The 19,368-nt window shown below is 48.6% G+C and overlaps 1 protein-coding gene and 1 pseudogene across 2 annotated transcripts in view; one reads left to right on the top strand and one right to left on the bottom strand.

Moving 5' to 3' along the window:
- Positions 1-847: 847 nt before the first annotated feature.
- On the bottom strand, positions 848-1,905 carry Gm5866 (annotated as a pseudogene).
- Positions 1,906-17,630: 15,725 nt separating this feature from the next.
- Lgi2 (leucine-rich repeat LGI family, member 2) overlaps positions 17,631-19,368 on the top strand; it is a 32,790-nt gene continuing 31,052 nt past the window's right edge. For both annotated transcript variants that reach the window (NM_144945.3, NM_001310604.1), the window contains exon 1: positions 17,631-18,019. In NM_144945.3, coding sequence (NP_659194.1) covers positions 17,832-18,019 — 188 coding nt within the window. In that variant the 5' untranslated portion in view covers positions 17,631-17,831. The remainder of the gene's footprint in view (positions 18,020-19,368) is intronic.

Genomic DNA, 19,368 nt, shown 5'->3' with positions numbered 1-19,368 from the left:
CTGAATGACCCCAGTGGTCTCATGGCTCTCCCTGGCTTCTCTCTGTGTGGTGCTCCGTCTTTAGCATTTTCTGGAGGAACATGAGTCCTGACTCTGTTCTTTCCTTTATTCAGTCAGTGAACTTTTTTTGGGGGGGGGTTGTAGGAAACACCCCACACCCTAGAACACTTTATTAAGACCTTATTGCTGAAGTAGTTAGACACTGTTTGGCTATAAACATTTTCTGGACCTGGTCCCTGGTTACTCTGCAGAGCCCTCCCGAGCTGTTGGAAGCGAGGACACCATGGAGAGTGGAAAGAGCAGTAGCTCCTAAGTGCTTCAGAGGTAAAGGCTCTCGAGTTAGCACAGGGGTCAGGAGTGTAGGCTTAAGCCAGGGCCCAGGGCCAATGTTCCCTGAGATGAGTCAAGCCCCAGCCTCCTCTGACCCCTCCAGAATAACAGGTGGGTGAGGGGAACAGCTCTGTGGAGGGGGCAAACTAAGCATCTTTATGTGGAAGTCATGTTGGGCTGGAGCAGCCAGCATCAAACTTCAGGACAGAGTCTTCAGGAGTGACCACAGCAGGTAAGAAGACTGACGCTTCACTTGAAGCAGCCATGTCCATGCAGGACAAGGCAGGGATCTTCAAGGACAGGTCTGGGTTTGGGGCTCCCACCTCTTGAGTACGAAAGAATTCAGGAGTGCAGTTAGGCGTTTCCTTAAACAAGCCCACTCTTTATGCCTCCTAGGGGTAACTCTCCCACCTGAACACACAAAGGCTAACCTGGACACCTTAGCTTCTCTTACAAGGCACTTGTTACAGGGCTGCTGGGAATTACAGAGGGATGGGAGGTGACTCTGGTTCTTGCATTTAATCTACACAGTCACAAGTGAGTGGCGTGGTCAAGGACTTAGGGGCTACCATAGTACAAGCACACAGCCAGACCGATGAGCAGTGCGGCCAGGAAGAAGATGGCCGTGAGCTGCAGCTGGAGCAGCACGGCCGACAGCACAGCGTTGACCACGAGCGAGCAGGACACGATGAAGAGGCGTGTGATGCTGCTGCCATGCTTCATGACAGCCGACATGAGCAGCCCATTGACTGCTTGGTTCAGCACCACAAGCAGTGCCCATCCAGAGAAGCCCTCCAGGAAGCCCGGGCCTGGGCCACTGCCAGCATACAGTCCAAAGTTCAGGATCACCCCAAAAGTGTAGAGGAAGAGGTTCTGAAGAGCCAAGGGCAACCGCTGTCGCTTCATGATCAGCTCTGTGTACACGGAGGACAAGCCGGAGATGAGGCAGTATAGGATGAGGAGCAGAAGTCCCAGTGGAGTGATATGCAAGGGCATGGGATGGGCTCTGGCTGCTGACGCGGGCCCAGGAAGGGTGTTCACAGGTTCCTGAAAGCCACCTGATGCATAGCAGGCTCCTGCAGCCATCAGCAGCAGCAGCGGCGCCAAGCCCTGATGCGCAGAGAGACGATGCCCAAGGCAGAGGCAGTTCAATAGAGCTGTGCTTCCAATCTTGAGATTGCTCAGCACCTGATAGGTGCTGGGGTCCATGTAGTGCTGCAGATAAATCACCAGGTTGTTGTTGGCGCCATAGAGCAGGGCTGACAGTGCAAAAGGCACAGCTGGCACCAGGGTAGCGTGCCCTGGGGCCATGTTTGCCAGCCTGCCAGGAGGGAGAAGGCGCAAAACAGGAACTTGATCAGCTCAGTGAGTAACACAGCTGAGGAGGGCCGGAAGGGCACTCGGCCATCCACATGGCACAGTGCTAAGAACAGTGCATGGGCACCATACATGGCAGTGGACAGGAAGAGCAATAGGGTCCAGCGAGCCTGTCTTGGGCGGGCTAGGCCTGGCACACCCCCATCTTCTACACTCATGGCCCACCCCAGACCCTAGGTGGCCTGGGTAGCTAGCAAGGGACAGAGGGGTTGGGACACATTTGTAGATTGAGTATAGAACTGTGGTACATCACCAGAGAGAATACTGAGGATCAGAGACAGCCGCACATTCCAGTTAGGTCTTCAAGAGGAAATTCATGACCCATAGTTTTGGGGTCAGTCCCATGGAACTAGGGAGGGAAGGAGTCTAGGGTGCAGGCTGACAAAGCACTGTCCACTCTCTGCAGGAAGAAAGGCAGGGATGAAAGAGGCAGAATAGACGGAGTTAGCACATGAACAATAATAGCAGGGGAAGCCAGACAGAGTGTCTGTGATAGAAAGGGCTCTATCTGCAGGCCCAACATGCTCGTCCTGCTTTCCTCAAAGGGTCTAGTCAGGCCCCTTCCGTAGTGACCTAAAGTAGTTCTTCAGTGCCTTCTCCACGTTGGGTACGGCATATGCCTGAGCTGCATAGATGCCAGTTCAAGTGCCCACCACAAAGCCCAATACTGCTGATGCCCTCAGTTTGGCCACCACGTATCCCGCCAGGAAGCCCTTGAAGAATGGGGAGGACAAGAGGGAGCCATCCTGGCCTATGCCACTGATGACTTCACCTTCCACACACTGCTGTAGGCGCTCCAGCTGGTTCTTGAGAAATGTCAGGTCCTTAAGCTTGGGCAGAGAATCCTTGTCATCCGCCATCTTTCCCCGCCGGACTTATTGCGCCCAGTAAGTGAACTTTTGAGGCTGTGATCTAGCGTGGGCTGTGCTGAGGCAGTGGAAGGCCACTACCTCAGACCTCTGCAGGAGCAGCCTCAATGCCATCCATACATCCTCTCGCTCTCCTCTATGGGATATCCTGGGAGTTTAGGACTGAGAAGAGAACAAGACAGCAGGGACTCTGCTTCTAGAAAGGTTGTGCTCTTATGAGAAAACAGACATCAATGCAAATAAATAAGCTAAGTACGGGAACCATTTAGGAAGCAGAAGGTTGTGTGCATGGATGAAGATGAGGGTGGGAACAATTTAGAAGACAACAGGGACAGGATTTAAAATCAGGAGACTCTTCTGAGAGATGGGGTTAACAAAGCAAAGGGTGGACCATGGTTCACCGAAGGTGAGACAGACCATGAGACAGAACTGGAATCACGTGGAGCCTCAGTCCTCAGCACCTGAGTGGGCACAGGATTTGCCAGCATGGCGGGCAGGATCTTAGTAGCATTTCCATCCACCCTCTGGCTGATGAAATCCCTCCTGAAGCCTCAATGTCCTCTTTAGCTGGAGACTATAGCAACATGCTGGGGATGGTCACTGAGTGACAGAAAGGAGGCCCCAACACACATACTCTGATTTCTTCTGTCTCCTGAGAGTCCTTCATCTGTTCGGGGAGGGGTGACTCATTTCCTAAAACTGCTGGATCACAAACTAATTATCTCCGGGGCCACAGGGTTCTTGTCACCTGGCTCTGGGAAGCGGGTCAACGGGCAGGACAGAACGTGCTGTCCTGGAGAATCAGGAAATCATGCCAGACATGCACCCCAGGGTGACCACTTGACTCTGGTACAGAGATGCTTATGCCGAGCTGAACACACCTGTGCTCAGCACGTTACAAAAAAGGAACGGTAGGTACTGAGACTGCCCGGGGCTCTACTACTGTCACCCTACCCCCATCCAATGTGTTGATCGTTTAGTTCCTGGATGGAAGACACACTCCATCTCCTGTATATACAATAAGCCTTAAACAGCACAAGAGCTGGGCAGCTGCCTACCCTCCATGCTGTTAGAATCTTCTTTCCTATCCATAACCCCGAGTTATCATTTACTATGTTCCATCTGGGCTGCTCTTAACTTCAGTTGGGAACTCTCAGGGCCACGATATTCTCTTGACCCCTTAACCCATGGTGGCTTGTCCTTCCTCCTCTCCTACATATTCTTCTTCTTTTTCGTTCTTGTTCTCTTCTGACCACAAGCCTGTGGAACCAAAAGTCCACCTATGTCTCTTCTGTGCAGCTATTGGCTGTTGGCATCTTTAATTAGCAATCACAACTAACGGGGGGTAGGATCACTTAGCTAGTGTTTATGTCCTTATTTTTCTCAGTCTGGGACAACTAGTTTTGGGGGCCCAAATTAACATTGAAATACAAACATCACCTTGCCCTTGTGCCAGCTAGCTCATGGCTCCAAGTTCCCAAGCCTTTTGGGCTCAGCTCTCAGTGTCCCTGGGAGCTGCCCTCTGTCACATTCCTCCTGCAAGAAGGCCAGCCAGCTTTTCCTTCTGAGATCCCTTCTCCTACAGAGTCCCAAGGCATGGCTAGTGGGTCAGCTATGGGATCACCTGAGCCGGGGATCCATGTGAGGACCCAGAACTCTGAGGCCACTGGTCCAGGCTCCTCCTCTGCTAAAACACACCCGGGTGTGGCCTTCTTGATTGGTTGTAGCCTCCTTCACTGGACATGGTGTCCTCTGTAGCCTCTTCAGTGGTGGCCTTAAATACCTCTGTTCTCAGCTTATCCCTGTTACATGGTGAAGACGGCAGAGCAAGCTCGAGTCTCTGGCCTGTGATGAGCCAGGACCTATGTTTTCTGCAACTGCACAGATGTGGGTCTTCATTGCCCTCCTGCCTGGCAAACACTCTACTGTTGAGCTACACGCTAAGCCTCCTTTTTCATCTTTCTTGACCGGTTACCCATTCCTATAGAACAGAGAAGCCAGCAGAAATAACAGCTAGCATCCTGTAAGCGTAGGCAACAACTAAGTCCCGTGTAGAGCACGGGGTCCTCATGAAGCATCAGGAATAATGTCTGTCAGTCAGAGAGCCCTAGAGATGTGCAGTAGTGTTCATTGAGGCCCTTTCTGTTTATGTCCACTGACCCAGTCCAGATGCCTTTCCCCCTTTGCAGCAGAACCAGAGAATGGTACTTCAGATGACTCCCCACCAAAGGACTAAGCTGTTCAGCGGCTAGCCGTGTGCTTGGCTGATAGCCTCCAGCTATTTGCTTCATGGGATCCTCCTCCGTCTGTGAGCTGAGATCCTTCTTCATCCAGGAAACCCCAGACTGTGACTGAACAAGGTGATGGTATAAGCTCCAGCCATTTCCACTGGGGACCCATGTGGGACTTCTCCCTGTGGTAGCTCTCTGTCTCCAGCTCCCCAATGGGCTGGTGGAGACTGTCTTCATGCCTGCCCTGCCATAGATGGCTCCTCTGCCCAGATTACTCCAGCCTTTACTTCTGCTCCCCACTGGGCCTTTCCCTCTCAGTCCAGATCAGGTCTGCCTCCGAGCAATGTCAAACAGCACTCACTGCATGCCAGAGGTCCAAGAGAGCCTGGGGTGAGCTCGGGAGCAGATGAAGCTCCTATCGCACTGCACATCGTAGCAGATGAAGGCCCAGGGTATCCTGATGTGGATATCCTGCTATGGGCTGCTGAGATGGCTCAGTGGCTAAAAATGCTTGCTGCCAAGCCCGATGGCCTAAAATTTGATCCCTGGAACCTATATGGTGGAAAGAGAGAACTGACTCCTGACTCCTGAAAGTTGTCCTCTGACTTCACACACACACACACACACACACACACACACACACACACACACACACACACACACATACACACACACACACACACACACACACACACACACACACACAGTGGTACAAGTACCCCTACACATATACAAACAATATAAAGATATATCTCAAGAGTAGCCCACTGATCCAGGAGCAGCAGCAGCAGCAGCAGCAGCAGCAGCAACTTTTAGCTCTCTGAAGGTCATCAGATGCCTTTTCCGGTGGCCTGTCCAGAGATGAGAAAGGATGCTAAGAATCTTTCTGGGGAATCCAGCTGTAATTACATTGTCTAAAATATAGTAAACTCGATCTGAGTGTGCTATTCTCAAGGCACATTTTTGGATTTCCCAAATGAGTCTAAAACCAAGACATTATTTATGAATTCTATTATTTCTTATAAAAGATAAAAAAATAAAAATACAGAGGGCTGTCTGGGATGGCACCCCTCGGAGGTGCTGAAGCTTGCATTAGAACCATGAGGGCTGTGGAGGGCAGCTGGGGAAGCTTTCCAGCTGGCCCTCAAGAATGATCTCCAAGGGTGACTGTCTTCCCTGCTGCTCTTCTCCACCATTGGCAGCTCTGTCTTGGTTCATGGAGATTTTTGCCTTTAGGTCTTAGTTACCTAGAGAAAGTTTATAAAAAACAGTCATTCTGCCATTTCCCACACACTCAGCTGGGACCTACGGAGATGTTTGGGCATGGCCATCTTGTCATTCCCATGTGTCTGAGTTGTCAAGACTGACTCTGTAAAGGTAATTTTTATTTGGCTGATGTAATTGTCATCTCAGAGGCTTATTGCCTCTTTCCATTAACCTAGGCCTAGTCCTAGAAGCTTCTAACCTAATCTTATCTAGGTTTAGAATGTTTTCAGCCTCTGAGTCTTGTTTCCAAATAAGCTCACTCTTCCTAGCCCTTTCTGAGCTCTGGATGGCTGGTTCAACTCAGCTGTTCTGGCTCAAATTACTCTTCAAGCTGACTGATTCAATCTGGCTTCCTTCTCGGGCTCTGATTTTTTGTTCTGCTTGGTCTCAAACTTAACTCTAGCAATCTGTTCTAATCTTCTGCTCCTTCTCATTCTCTGGCTTGTTCCGTTTTCCCCTGTGTTTAGTTTGTTCTCTCTGCAACCTGTCTCTGTACAACTGCCTTGATAAAGCTGCCTCCTTCTCCTCTCTGCACTGCTCCTTAAGTAATTTTCCTTTCCCCTCTCTTCTTGGAGAGTTGGGATGTCCTATTCTGTCAAATCTTTCTTTGATTCATCACTTTGTCTGTCACTCAATTAGGCATCACTTTCAAACATGGCTACTTCCTTTTACAAACTAAGTTTACTGCTTGGGATTAAAGGTGTGTACTAAGGGCATGTCAGTGTGCTAAGGCTGAGACACATCACAACTACAAACTGGTTTTTCCAGTAAACAACACAATCGCAGGGGTCACAGTGTGGTCAAATATCCTACAACATTGCTCTCTGATGATGATTATGAATGGTCATATTTCATCTTGCCTTCAGAAAAATTTTAACATCAAAGATTCCTTCAAAATAGTTGGGGTAAGAGGTAGGAACAGCTAGGTTTCTGCCTTCTCTAGAATGTGGAAAGCATTAGTGTCCAGTACATTGTTTGACATAGCAGCTCTAGTTGTCTGATTCTGGACAAGCTACTTGCTATGCCTAGGTTTCTTTCTCTGATCCAGGGTTATCACAAACTGTTGTTGAGATCAGAGAGGTAAAAGGCATTACAAATTGTAAGCACTCCGTGCAAATGTCAGATACTGTCATTGTGCCCCTAAGGGCTGTTTCTCTTCTTCAAAGTGAGTAGATAAGGTAAATATCTCAACAACTCTGCGTGCTTTAACAGACACTCTCAAAAATTTCTGCATAATGGAAAATAAGCCTCAGCGTGATATGAACGAAGATGACCTGCTGGGGACAAATATGGGATTTATGACCATCTGCTCCTCTTGTATGACAGGTAGAGGGTCCATAGGAAGACCCTTTGCCCTTCCATAAATGATGGATCACCTGCTAGCCTGACAAATTATCAGTCTTTAGCAGACACATAAATTCTAAGCTCCAGGGTCATCAAAAGACTCAGAACCAGGAAGTTAGGCCTCCTTAAGGGGTGGAAATATGTCTCTGTGCAGTGGAAAGTCTGGTGCTGCCCTGGTATGAGGGCAGTGGTTCTTAGCACCTCTACCATCTTGCTCTTTTACAGGATCCTGTGAATCACTGTGGTGGTTTGTATATGCTTGGTGCAGAGAGTGGCATTATTAGGAGGTGTAGCCTTTTTGGGATAGGTGTGTCATTGTGGAAGTGGTCTTGAAACCCTCAGCCTAGCTGCCTGGAAGCCAGTATTCTGCCTGCAGCCTTCATATGAAGACAGAGAAATTTCAAGCTCCTCCTGCACCATGCCTGTCTGGATGCTGCCATGTTCCTACCTTGATGATAATGGACTGAACCTCTCAACCTGTAAGCCAACCCCAATTAAATGTTGTCCATATAAGAGTTGCCTTGGTCATGGTGTCTGTTCACAGCAGTAGAACCCTAAGATAGTCCCATTGGCTGAGAGTGGGGTGGCTGTTAACTACAGAGTTCAAAGTGTTCACTAGATTCATTGATATAAAAGGTTCTCTGAAGGCAGCAGATATCACATTGTCTATAGTGGATTTCAGAGTCCGTCATAGAGCCAGGTCCATAGGAGTTGCTTAGAAAGGAGAAGATGGCACCTTTTAGTCTTCAGCTTGACACATAAATTCCATCTCTTGAAGCTATAGAAAAGTGACGAGAAAGAACTAAGATAACTCTGAGAGTCCAGGGGGCTTTTCTGACACAAGGGAATCTTAATTTCCCGAGGACATTTGAAACTTCTGGAGGAAAATGATCCATGTTAGATTTATATCTTCCAATGTCTATACCTATTTACCCACTGTCTTAGTTAGTATTAGAATTGCTGCCATAAAATAACATAACTAAAAGCTACTTGGGGAGGTAAGGGTTTATTAGGCTTATGCTTCCATATTATTCCATAGTTCATTATTGAAGGACAGGAACTCAAACATGGCAGAAACCTAGAGGCAGGGGCTGATGCAGAGGCCATGGAGGGGTGCTGCTTACTGGCTTGCTCCTCATGGGTTGCTCAGCCTGCTTTCTTATAGAACCTAAGGCAATGCCAAGGGAGGCACTGCCTACAGGGTCCTAGGGTAGTCTAAATCAATCCCTAGTTAAGGAGATTCCAAACACACTCGCCTGTAGTCCAAGTTTAGGGATGGAATTTCTTAAGTGAGGTTCCCTCCTCTCATATGACTCTAGCTTAGGTCAAATTGACATAAAACTGGGTAGTGCATACATCATGGTATCTGTATCTGTGATAATTTATGGTTCTTACTAAATAAATAGAGATAAACTTGCTAACTGTTTGGTTAACTTGTATCACATATAAGGAATTTACTGATATTCCTAGCAAAAAGGTGGTATGTATACTGTCCTCTCCCACCTTCAAAACAGAAAATTAATATCTTGAAGAAAAACAGTGGAAATGGGGTTCAAAATAATCAACTCTGATCCCATAGTCAATGCTCCTTGACCTAGAGTCATCTGAGGGAAGGGAACCTCAACTAAGAAATCCCCTCCATAAAAACAGGCTGCCAGCAAGTGTGTTGGGAATTCTCTTAATTACACTGATTGTACTCCATTCTGAAGTGCCCAGAAAATGAAGATTCTGGGTGTGTGGAGAGTGCCAGAAATAAGCTTTGCTGACTTCTTATCTGAAGAATTCTTCCTGTAAGACATAGGTGAAGTCAAGAGGAGACACCCATAGCTAGGCCTACAGGGAGCAGTGGAAAACAGAGTCCATGGTCTCAGTTCAGAAATGTGTTTCTGCCATCCTCGCCATGGCTCTTGGCTTAAGTCTGAGAGCTGTTTCTTCATGCCAATCAAGTCTAGTCTTTCGAACACTTACCACATATTGCCTATGGCATTTTACTCTTAGCATTCTGAGGCTTCTCTAGCCTCCATTTCTAAAGTCTTCTGCATTCCTCGTGCAACCCACTTATAAAGCCCACTAACCATAGAGTCAGATTTACCACAGCAACAACCCCACTCCTGGTACTATCCATAGAGTCAGATTTACCACAGCAACAACCCCACTCCTGGTACTATATTTTTGCATTAGCTATTTTTCTTGGCACTCTGACAAAATACCTGCTGGAAGCAACTCAAAGAAAGGAAAGTTTATTATGGCCCATGGCTCCAGAGGGATTTCCATTTACCAGAATGGGAAAGGTCTTACTGTAAGCAGATCAATCTATGGTGAGTAGTGGGGCAGCTGCCTCTATGGTGAGAATGGGGGCAGCTGTGCCTGTGTTGAGTAATTCGGGCAGTTGTATCTGTGGCAAGGAGTAGGGTATGTGGCTGGCCTCCTCACATTTTTGGCAGACCAGGAAAGCAAAGACTTAGGTCGGAAGTATCGGCAGTTTACAGCCCTTTCAAGGTCCAACCCTAGTAATTTACTTCAACCAGCCAAGGCTCATCTCCTAAATGCTCCAGAGCTTTCTAAATAGTTCCACAAACTGGAGACCAAATGCTCATAGCAGGAGCCTTTAGGGGACATTTTAGATCTGAACCATGATATAAGGAGACCCAATAGATAAGCAGTCTTTGGGGTTCATGTGGGAGCCTTTCAGAGGATTCCCTCAGAACACATTTTGATGTGGTTCGGGCCAGCTGATCAAGAGCATATGATCACAGAGTAACGCAGATTCTGTGGAACAGGAAAATTGTTAAGTTTCAGATTTGATTAAAAATAAGTAGGAACCAAAGGCTGCTCTGAAAGCATGAGTCTGGAGAAGATAAAAGACCAGAATGCAAAGCACGGGACTCATTTTGATTTAGGATAAGAGAACAGCTTAGAGGCTATTTTAAGGCCCCTTATTATAAATCTAAGTTAAATCTCTACTTCACGACTCGTTCTGATAAAGTGAAGTTTCTTCTAAGCGTGCTCACTAGGAAGAGCAGAGATATCCCATAAAACTGTCACGTGAATTTGAGATTGCACACTTGTCATGCAGAGTACTGTGCTTGTTTTAGGGGATCATGACCCTTCTGTGCATGACCTCTCAGGTGTGCCTCTATCCCATTTAACCCAACTAGAGTTAGCATTTTCTCCTAGAAGTAGGAGCATAATTAAAGGTATTCTGGCTTATAAATATAAAGTAACTCAAAGGAAGGTGACTTGAATAATAAAGAGACTCTAACTGGTGAAGAATTTTACAAAATGCAGAATTCCATACAGATAGGTATAGAAAATACAGCAGTCCCTGACAGAATAGGTAGTTAATGTAGGGTCAAAGCATGGAAAACCAAAGCAGAAAAAAAAAAAAAAGTCAGCAAAGGCCCCCCAAGAAAATTAGCAGAACAGAAATGCTGCTCAAAAGAAGAAAGAAGGCACTGCTGAGTGTATGCATTTCTGTTTTCTAACTTAAATTAAAAATATTGGCTGGGCAGTGGTGGCACACGCCTTTAATCCTAGCACTTGGGAGGCAGAGGCAGGCAGATTTCTGAGTTCAAGGCCAGCCTGGTCTACAGAGTGAGTTCCAGGACAGCCAGGGCTACACAGAGAAACCCTGTCTCGAAAAACCAAAAAAAAAAAAAGAAAAAAAGATTTAATTTTTGTGTATGAATGTTTTGCTTGCATGTTGGTATGCATACCATGTGTATGCACTACCTTTCAAGGCCAGAAGGGGGCAACAAATCCTCTGGAAGTGGAGTCCTGTTGAAAACTGTTAATAGTGCCACAATAAACATTAACATGCAAATTTGGTAAAGATGGAACCACCATATCATTAAAATTTCTTTGACAAAGGCATCACAGAACTGTGGGAAGAGGCTGGAGAGGTGGCCTAGTCAGTAAAGTAGTGACAGCTATGCAAGCTTGAGAAGTGGAAGTTGATCCCCAGAAGCACTGCAAAAACCTGGGCACGACGGACTTATAGTCCAGTGCTGGGTTTTGGGGACAGGAGGGTCCCTGCAGGCTCCCTGGCCAGCCAGTCCAGCTAAATTGACAAGTTCTAGTTCAATAAAAGATGATGAAGTCTCAAAAATATAAGGTGGAGAATCATTTATGAAGATGCTCACAGTTGAATTCTGGCCCTGCCTCTCCCTTACACACATACAAGTACATATATACCTGCATATGCATGTGCATACACATGTGCACACACCTCCACCAAAACAAACAAACGAACAAGTGACTAAATGAGGTAACCATAGAAAAAGTGAAGATGGGGACCTAGCTTTTGTTTTTGGTCACTTCTGGGATTCCTCTCAGTGTCCCCGAATATTGTCTTCTCCTGTTGATAATGGCTAAAGAGAAGAGTTGGACCTGTCTGACTGAGTTTGGACAAAACCCAGACTCATACTACTTAAACGAAGGGGGATATTTATTATCCCACATAACTGAACACTTGAATGGGTTGCTTGACTTGAGGTCCCTAAACTGCCACAGCAGCCCACTTGTAGGTAGGGTTTGGCTCTTGCTGTGTGGACTCTCTTACCCTCAGCAACACAGCTCCCTGGTCAGTAGGGAAGGGAGTACTCCCTATTGTTTCATGAAAGTGCTCCATCAAGGGTTTTGTGAAACCTACATTTGGTTTCTTTTCCTGTTGCTGTTCTTGTTGCCTGACAAAGCAACTTAAAGGAGAAAGAGTTTATTTCAGCTCACAGTTCAAAGCATGGTTCGCCACTGCAGGGAAGCCAAGAGCCCGGGGACTTGAAGCAGCTGGGCAACGCCTCTCCAGTAAGATGAGCACAACACTTACTTTCTCCACTCTTTCTTTAAGTGTTTATTATTACTGTCGTTGCAGTTATTTTCTAGTCAAAGTCTTACTATGTAGCTCTGGTTGTCCTTGACCTCATAAAAATCTGCCTGCCTCCCTCTCCCAAGTGCTGGATTAAAGGTGTTGACCACTATGCCTGCCCCCCTTTTTTAGTTAAAAATTATGTACATCTATATTTTGTATTTGAGTCTATGCATGCCAGTGCAGGTACCCACAGAGGCCAGACACAGGGACTCCCTTTGACCTCATGTTACAAGCCGTTATGAACCAGACAATGTGGGCACTGACAACCAAACTTGCTTCTCTATAATGCTGTTCACATTCCTAACTACGGAGCAATCTTTCCAGCCCTAACTTTTTCTCTTAAATAGTCCAGGATCCTCTGCCGAGGGAATGGTCCTGCACACAGTGGGTGGGTCTTCCCATGTCAAGTAACATATCAAAACAATTCCTTTTAGATATTTTTAGAGACTAATCTTACCCAGACAATCCATCCTGGATGAACCCCAAGACCTGCCTCCCAGGTATGAAGTTGGCATTTAATACTGTCACCAATCAATTACTCAGTCTGTGTGGCTTGGCCAACGGAGTGTTCTGGAACAACTTCGTGGGGATGATGTCTGAAATGGAAGCTGAAGTTGTCCCTCAAGTGAGCCCTGTGGTTGAAGACGTGTGACTCTTTATCATGCAAAATTATGTCCTGTTGCTATGAGACCACATAGCTGCTGGTGAAAGTTAACAATGACCCGTAAGGTTCCACTTCACGGGTGGTGAGGGCAAGGTGACAAAGGTCACTAAAAGTTATTGTCAGTGTCCTAGGGGCAAGACACCCACCCACAGGCAGTCCTTTGGGACTTGATTGAAATCAAGGGTAGCTCAGAGTGGGTTCCAGCCTGGGGACTCACCGGGTTTCTTGATAAAAGCAGTGGGGGTGGGGTTGTGGTGGGATGGGAACGGGGGGGGGGGGGGGGCAGAAATAGCTTCTGTGTTTGCTTGATCAGCAGCCAAACACAGAGTGGCAGATTGGATGTGGTGGAACTGGGATTGGCAAACTCAGTGTGTGTGTGTGTGTGTGTGTGTGTGTGTGTGTGTGAGGGAGGACAGTCCTGGGGGATCATCAAAGTACAATCATTCAAACCAAATGCCTCTGAGGTTTGAATGGGCAACTTCTCTCTAAGCTTGGGAGCCAAGAGCTTTAGGTGCTGGGATAGCTCTCCAGGGCTTGCGGTTCTGTGGGGACACTTAGGTGGGGCTGTTGGCAGACTTCGGTCTGCAAGTTGGGAAGGGAGAGTAACTGTATGAGAAAGTCTTTAGGATTCTCAAAAGCCTTATTATAGTCGGTTTAGGGTGTGAAGATTACTTGTGATCTAAAAATACGTCTCCAACTGCAGTATTCTTAGCTCCACCGTTCTCTGTAATATGCATTGTTCCTGGCTGGATACATCTGAGAGATATCTTCTCGCTAATGCACATCTGAAATGTCTCCCTCCCGCTTATGCAATTTACCAACAGCACACTGAGAACTGGGAAAGAACGGAAGCTTCACCAGAGGATGTGAAGGCTAACTCCCATAACTCCTCCCGACCAGTATGGACCAGTATGATCGGGCATCTAAAGACCCATTCGGCATGTACAGTACTTGGATGCCTCCTGGACATTTAAAACTCAATGTCCCTGACACCAAACTGTTGACATCCCTCTCTCACCAAGCCCTCTTCTTCTTCAGACATTGTCATCTTGGGAAGTGACACCACCATCCATCACACACAGGCCCTAGCCAGCTTTTGAGAGGTAACCTTGGCGCTCGCTTCCTTTGACTTCCCGCCTGAAATGAACGTGAACTCTGCTGACTCTTCCCTGAGGATGCCTCTTGAAACTGCACCACATTTCTTCTTTCCTGCTGTAGATTGAGTCCAGCTGCCTTTACCCCTTTCTGGGCCTGACTTGTCAGTCAGAATCAGATACTTGGAAGTATATGACATCATGCCAATTCTCTGACTCAGGTCCCTCTGGCATTAGGAAGGACAGCCGAGCTTCTTGCTTTGGCTTGCAGAGTCCTGTGTGATTTGTTTGCTCCTACCTTCCAGAACTCAGGGCACCCCATCCTTTATCTCTGAACATGCCATATATGGTTTGAACAGGCACTCAGCTCTTCTCAGTCCTGGGCCTTTGCATGTGCTGTGCTTTCTGCCTGCACTCCCCCTTCCTTGGCCTCTGCTTCTCCTTGTCTCCTTCACCCCGAGCTAGATCTTCCCATATCCTGTCCTCTGCTTGTATTTGCCTATCCATTAGTACATTCTTTTATTTAATGTCTAGCTCCAATGGAGGTAGGGAGTATGTCTGTCTTGGCCTTACTTTACCACTGCCAGCTCCTAGCAAGCTCCCAGTCAGTGCTGACTGGTGGCTGAGTGCAGGGGCATGAATGAACACAGTTCTGAAGCTGAAGCATGTGCAGTAATGTAAAGTACAGACAGTGCGAGAATTCAGAAAAAGAAACAGGAGTTCTACCATTTCCTACACTACAGGACTGGGCGTTCATATCGCCAGGCCTCGCGGGGACAAGTGTCCATCGCAATGAAGGCATTTACATTTTCACAATCTCTGACTAGTTCCTGGAAACAGATTGTGTCTCTCTGATTGTCTATTACATTTTTCTTCCCCTCAAACTGCTGAAGATCTTGGAACCAAACCAAAGTAATCTACATTTCCATTTTTATGTTCTTAATTTATAAACTGTGCCTTATAATTTACAAGCACTCACTTAGAGTCTCTACCAGAGCCTAAACAAATAACAGCTCTGCCAGGCCTACTCCTCTGGTCTTTTTCTGCACTCTACTCAGAATGGGCTGCAGCTGATTCTAGCTTGCTGGCGATTTGAATGAGAATCCCCCCCCCCCCCCAATAGGCTTATATCTTTGAACGTTTGGTCTCCAGTTGGTGGATCTGTTTGGGAAGGACTAGGAGGTGTGGCTATGTTGAGGAGGTGTGTCCCTGCTTAGTGGGCTTTGAGATTTCAAGAGCCCATGCCATTTCCCCAGTTAGCTTTCTCTCTCTGCCTCTTATTTGCATATCAGGATGTGTGCGTATGGGTGTGTTTGTGTATGTGTGTGTGACTAGTCTATGGTAATATGTGGTTTACATCGATGTTCCTGTTGGATACATGGTGACCTTCAGCGATATCTGTGATGGTTATGGTTGAGTGCCAACTGGAATTACCTAGAGGACAAACCTTCAGGAACATCTTTGAGGAACTATTTAGCTTAAATCAGTCTTTCAGTGAGATGGAAACTTTAGTGTTCTTTGGAAAGTCAGTTGTGTTGGATGGTGTTTTGCTGGGTGGAACATGAAGGAACATTTCACTGAAGTGGACACAGGTGAAAGGCTAAGGCCGACCCGTCAATGAACATTTCACCGAAGCAAACAGCGGTGAAAGGACACATGATGAAGGATCCTTTGCTCATGTGCATGTATTGGTCCGCCTTATGTTGCATAGTTGAGCTTCATTTGTCAGGACTCCATAGAGAGAAACGCACTGAAAAAGTTCTGGTGGTGTGCTGCGGCTTCTTGTCACTTCTGTAGACTCGGTCTGATGACAGAGTGATGTCAGCTGAGACAGACTCATGTGCTGAGGCAAGACCTGTGGGGGACATGTGATGGTTGGAGGGATTATAGATAGGACTCAACAGACAGTGAGGGAGGCTGAGCTGGCTTGCCAGCAGAGCTAGCTGAACAATGCTTGTTGGTCTCCTGTCTTTGCTGATCTTTGCTTCTCTGAGAGAGGCACAACTGAGAACTTCTTTTGGTGTCCCTCCTGGTCCCACCTGCTGATTGGTGCTGAGGCTGAGCCCTGGATATCTCTGCTAGATAGTGCCACTGTTGCTTATTTGTGATGTTTCTGTTAGGATATTTCATCATAGCAACAGGAAAAGTAACTAAGACCGTGTTTTACTCTTTCCATGAAGTGCCATAGTAGCATCCCATGTTCTACCCTTTGGCCAGTCTCTTATATCCATGTAACTATGGGAAGGTCCTTCTATTGGGCTATCTGTCCAGCTACTGAAGTTTCCTGCCCATAGGGAGAGTTTTTCTCTTTTCCCATAGTGGACAGCCAGATATTTCCCCCGTTGAATTGTGCTAAAATGATTCAGGAATAAGAGGCAGCACCGATGAATTTCCTCTTCTGCACTGGCTGTACTTGTTTCAGGCACACGCTAACATCAGAATGGTTTGCCCAGGTTGGTAGCCTGATGGACAGGTCTGAGCTCAGAGCAGTTGCAGGGGTGGGGTAGGGGAATCTATAATGCTTTGTTCTGCTTTGGCATTTCCTTCCATGCCCCCAGCAGCACACGACCTTATGATAACATTAACGCTCCTTAAGACAGATTCTAGAAGTAAAAAGGGTTTCCCTGGGGCCAGTTACAAATCCCCATCTCAGGCTCCAGTCTTTCTCTTTGGTGTTGACTGTTAACAGCACACTCTGACAGCTACCCAGGACTCCTGGGCTTCAGTTTTCTCATCAGTTAAATTCTTGAAGATGGATAGCATCCGCTAAGGGTTAGGAGATGAAAGGCCCAGTGCTCAGAGCAACAAACTCTGTCTCTCCTAACAATCTGTGTCCCCCATCATTTAATCAGGGGGTGGGGGTGGGGCGTAGCTACCGTGTGTAGCTACCGTGTTGAGCCAGGAAACTTTTCTTCGCAGGCTAGGTTCTTGCAAGGCCCAACAGCCAGGCAGGGGATACCCTGCTGTAGCAGTTTTGCGATTCTAGTTTTCTTGGGCAACTGAAAAGGGATGGCTTCAGTGAGCTGAGGTGCAGTGGAGACTCAGACCCCACAGAAACATGGTGGGCCAGCCAAGGTGGCCCAGTCGGGTCCCTGTGCTACAGTCATTTAGGTCCTCTGTAAGATAAATGAAGTCTGCACAAAGGTCTGGCCTCTTCGGGGCACTCGGGGATAGAGACCTTTCTCCCAGGTCAAGACAGTGCTCCCCACTCCTACTTTTCTGGGGGTGTAGAGGCTCCAGTTCTTACGGTTTCTACTTTCTAAAATTTATTTATTTATTTATTTATTTATTTATTTTTTGCGGGGAAGGAAGCTCAGGATTTGACCCCGTAGAAAGGAGTCCACTGTCTGTGAAATCCTTTGCAGCCACAGAAGGATTGCGGGTCCCTGCTCCCAGGGGGTCTGAGCCACGGCTGGCCCCTCCCCCAAGGTCATCCAACTTTTCCTCCCCCCCCCTCCCCCGCGGGGCGGGCCCCCGCGTGCATTATTCATTGGTCCGGGCCCGCGGCAGGCGCGGGTGCTGATGTCAGGCCAGCGCGGGTGAGGCGGTGCGGCGGCCGCCCAGCAGCCCGGGCGCGGGTGGGGGGGCGCCGAGTGGGGGTGGCGGCCAGCATGCTGCTCGGCTGCGGCTCGGCCTCCCACACCCGCGGCGCCCGCGTCCTCGCCAGCAGCGCTGGCGGCCGATCGGCAAGCGGCACCCGCGTCTGCTGCGGCGCTGGGTCCGAGCGCACGGCGCGGGGCGGCGGCGGCGGCGGGGGTCCGAGCCCGGGCGGGGACCCGGGGACCCGGCATGGCGCTATGGAGAGGCGGCGGGGCGCTGGGGTTGCTGCTGCTGAGCGCCGCGTGCCTCATCCCGCCGAGCGCGCAGGTGAGGCGGTTGGCGCGCTGCCCCGCCACTTGCAGCTGTACCAAGGAGTCCATCATCTGCGTGGGCTCCTCTTGGGTGCCTAGGATCGTGCCTGGCGACATCAGCTCCCTGTGAGTGGGACCCCTCCATCTCCGCCCCGCCCTGCCCTGCCCTGCGCCGGCCGCCGCCAGGGAGTTGCGGCTGGTGCTGGGGCAGCGCCACCTGACCCTGCTCCTTAGTCCCTTTCTTTGCCTTTGGGTTGGGGGGCACGGAACGTGGGTGGAATCTGTGTGGAGTGGAGGGTGGGGTGGGGGGCGACTCTAAACCCCAGAGTACGGGAATCCAGACAGGTCCGCGTGACAGTTTCTCATTGTGGCCCGAGGCCACCTGCATCAGACCTACCTGGGGGGGAGCTGATGCTACTGCAGACCCAGGGCCCACCATGGGATAGGGTCTCTGCACCAGAGTTCACAGCCTGTATTTCGGGCCACGAGGTGATCCTTGGGGCACCTTAAAGTTTTGAGTGGTTCTGTTGTGTTGGTGAGTGGGTGGGTGTGTGACTGGAGAGCAGCTGTATGCGCCCGGATTGAGCGGCTAATTAGGAATGGGTGAGGCCTCACTGCAGCGGGCCTCAGCTCTGCTGGGAGGTTGGCCCCCTCCTGACCTCTCCACACTGCAGGCTAGGAAATGCCTAAGCTGTGCAAAGGCACACAGCTTCTGGAAGTAGAGGGGTTACTCCACGTGGCTTAGAGAGGGGAAACCCGGAAGACTTCTAAGTGCTTTTCCGTATATGGTGTCCAGCCGAGCCCCCTAGTGAGGGAAACCTTCCAACTTCTTGCCTTGAGTTCAAGAGGGCCCCCTTTTTACCATCTTTCTCCATGGTGGGTTGTATTACCAGCACTGACAGAACTAACCAGAGAGATTCCTCCACTTGCTTGCTAAGCACTTTCAACTAGGTCTCACACAGTGGCAATAGTGAAGTGTTGCTATGGAAGGGATCTGAGGGTGGTCTGTTTATTGCTGGGGCATCTCTTGCTAGGACAGCCCCTTATTCCAGGCTGAGGTGCTGGAGTACCCCTGCAGATGTAGAGGAGGGGATCCTGAGGGTAAGGTAGTTCTGGGTACCACGTTGCTTGTGCCTTCTCCATCGTGTCCTGTGCTTCTTCAAGGCAAAAACAGCATCAGCGTACAGGGAGGGAGAGGGTTCAAGGTCCTGTTTACATCTGTAAAAAGTTGGAAGAGTTTGGCTGTGGGCACAGCAGGCCCGTTTGCCTCTTACTCTTGCTAAATTAGATCACATGGAGGATTCTAGAATTTCTCTTGTTAAACCCTTTGGATGGGATCAAAGCTGAAGTGTTCTGCATGTTAACTCCAGTCATGTATGGAAATCCTGCTGTGGCCAGAAAGGGCAGGAGACCCTGAGGCAGAAGCAGCCAAGCTTCTTTTCCCAGCTCGACCATTTATCTGGCAGATGGCCCTG

This window comes from Mus musculus, chromosome 5 (assembly GCF_000001635.26).
Source record: "Mus musculus strain C57BL/6J chromosome 5, GRCm38.p6 C57BL/6J".
Lineage (NCBI taxonomy): Eukaryota > Metazoa > Chordata > Mammalia > Rodentia > Muridae > Mus > Mus musculus.
Note: the sequence above shows the minus strand (reverse complement) of the source record. Positions and strands in the feature narration are given on the sequence as shown.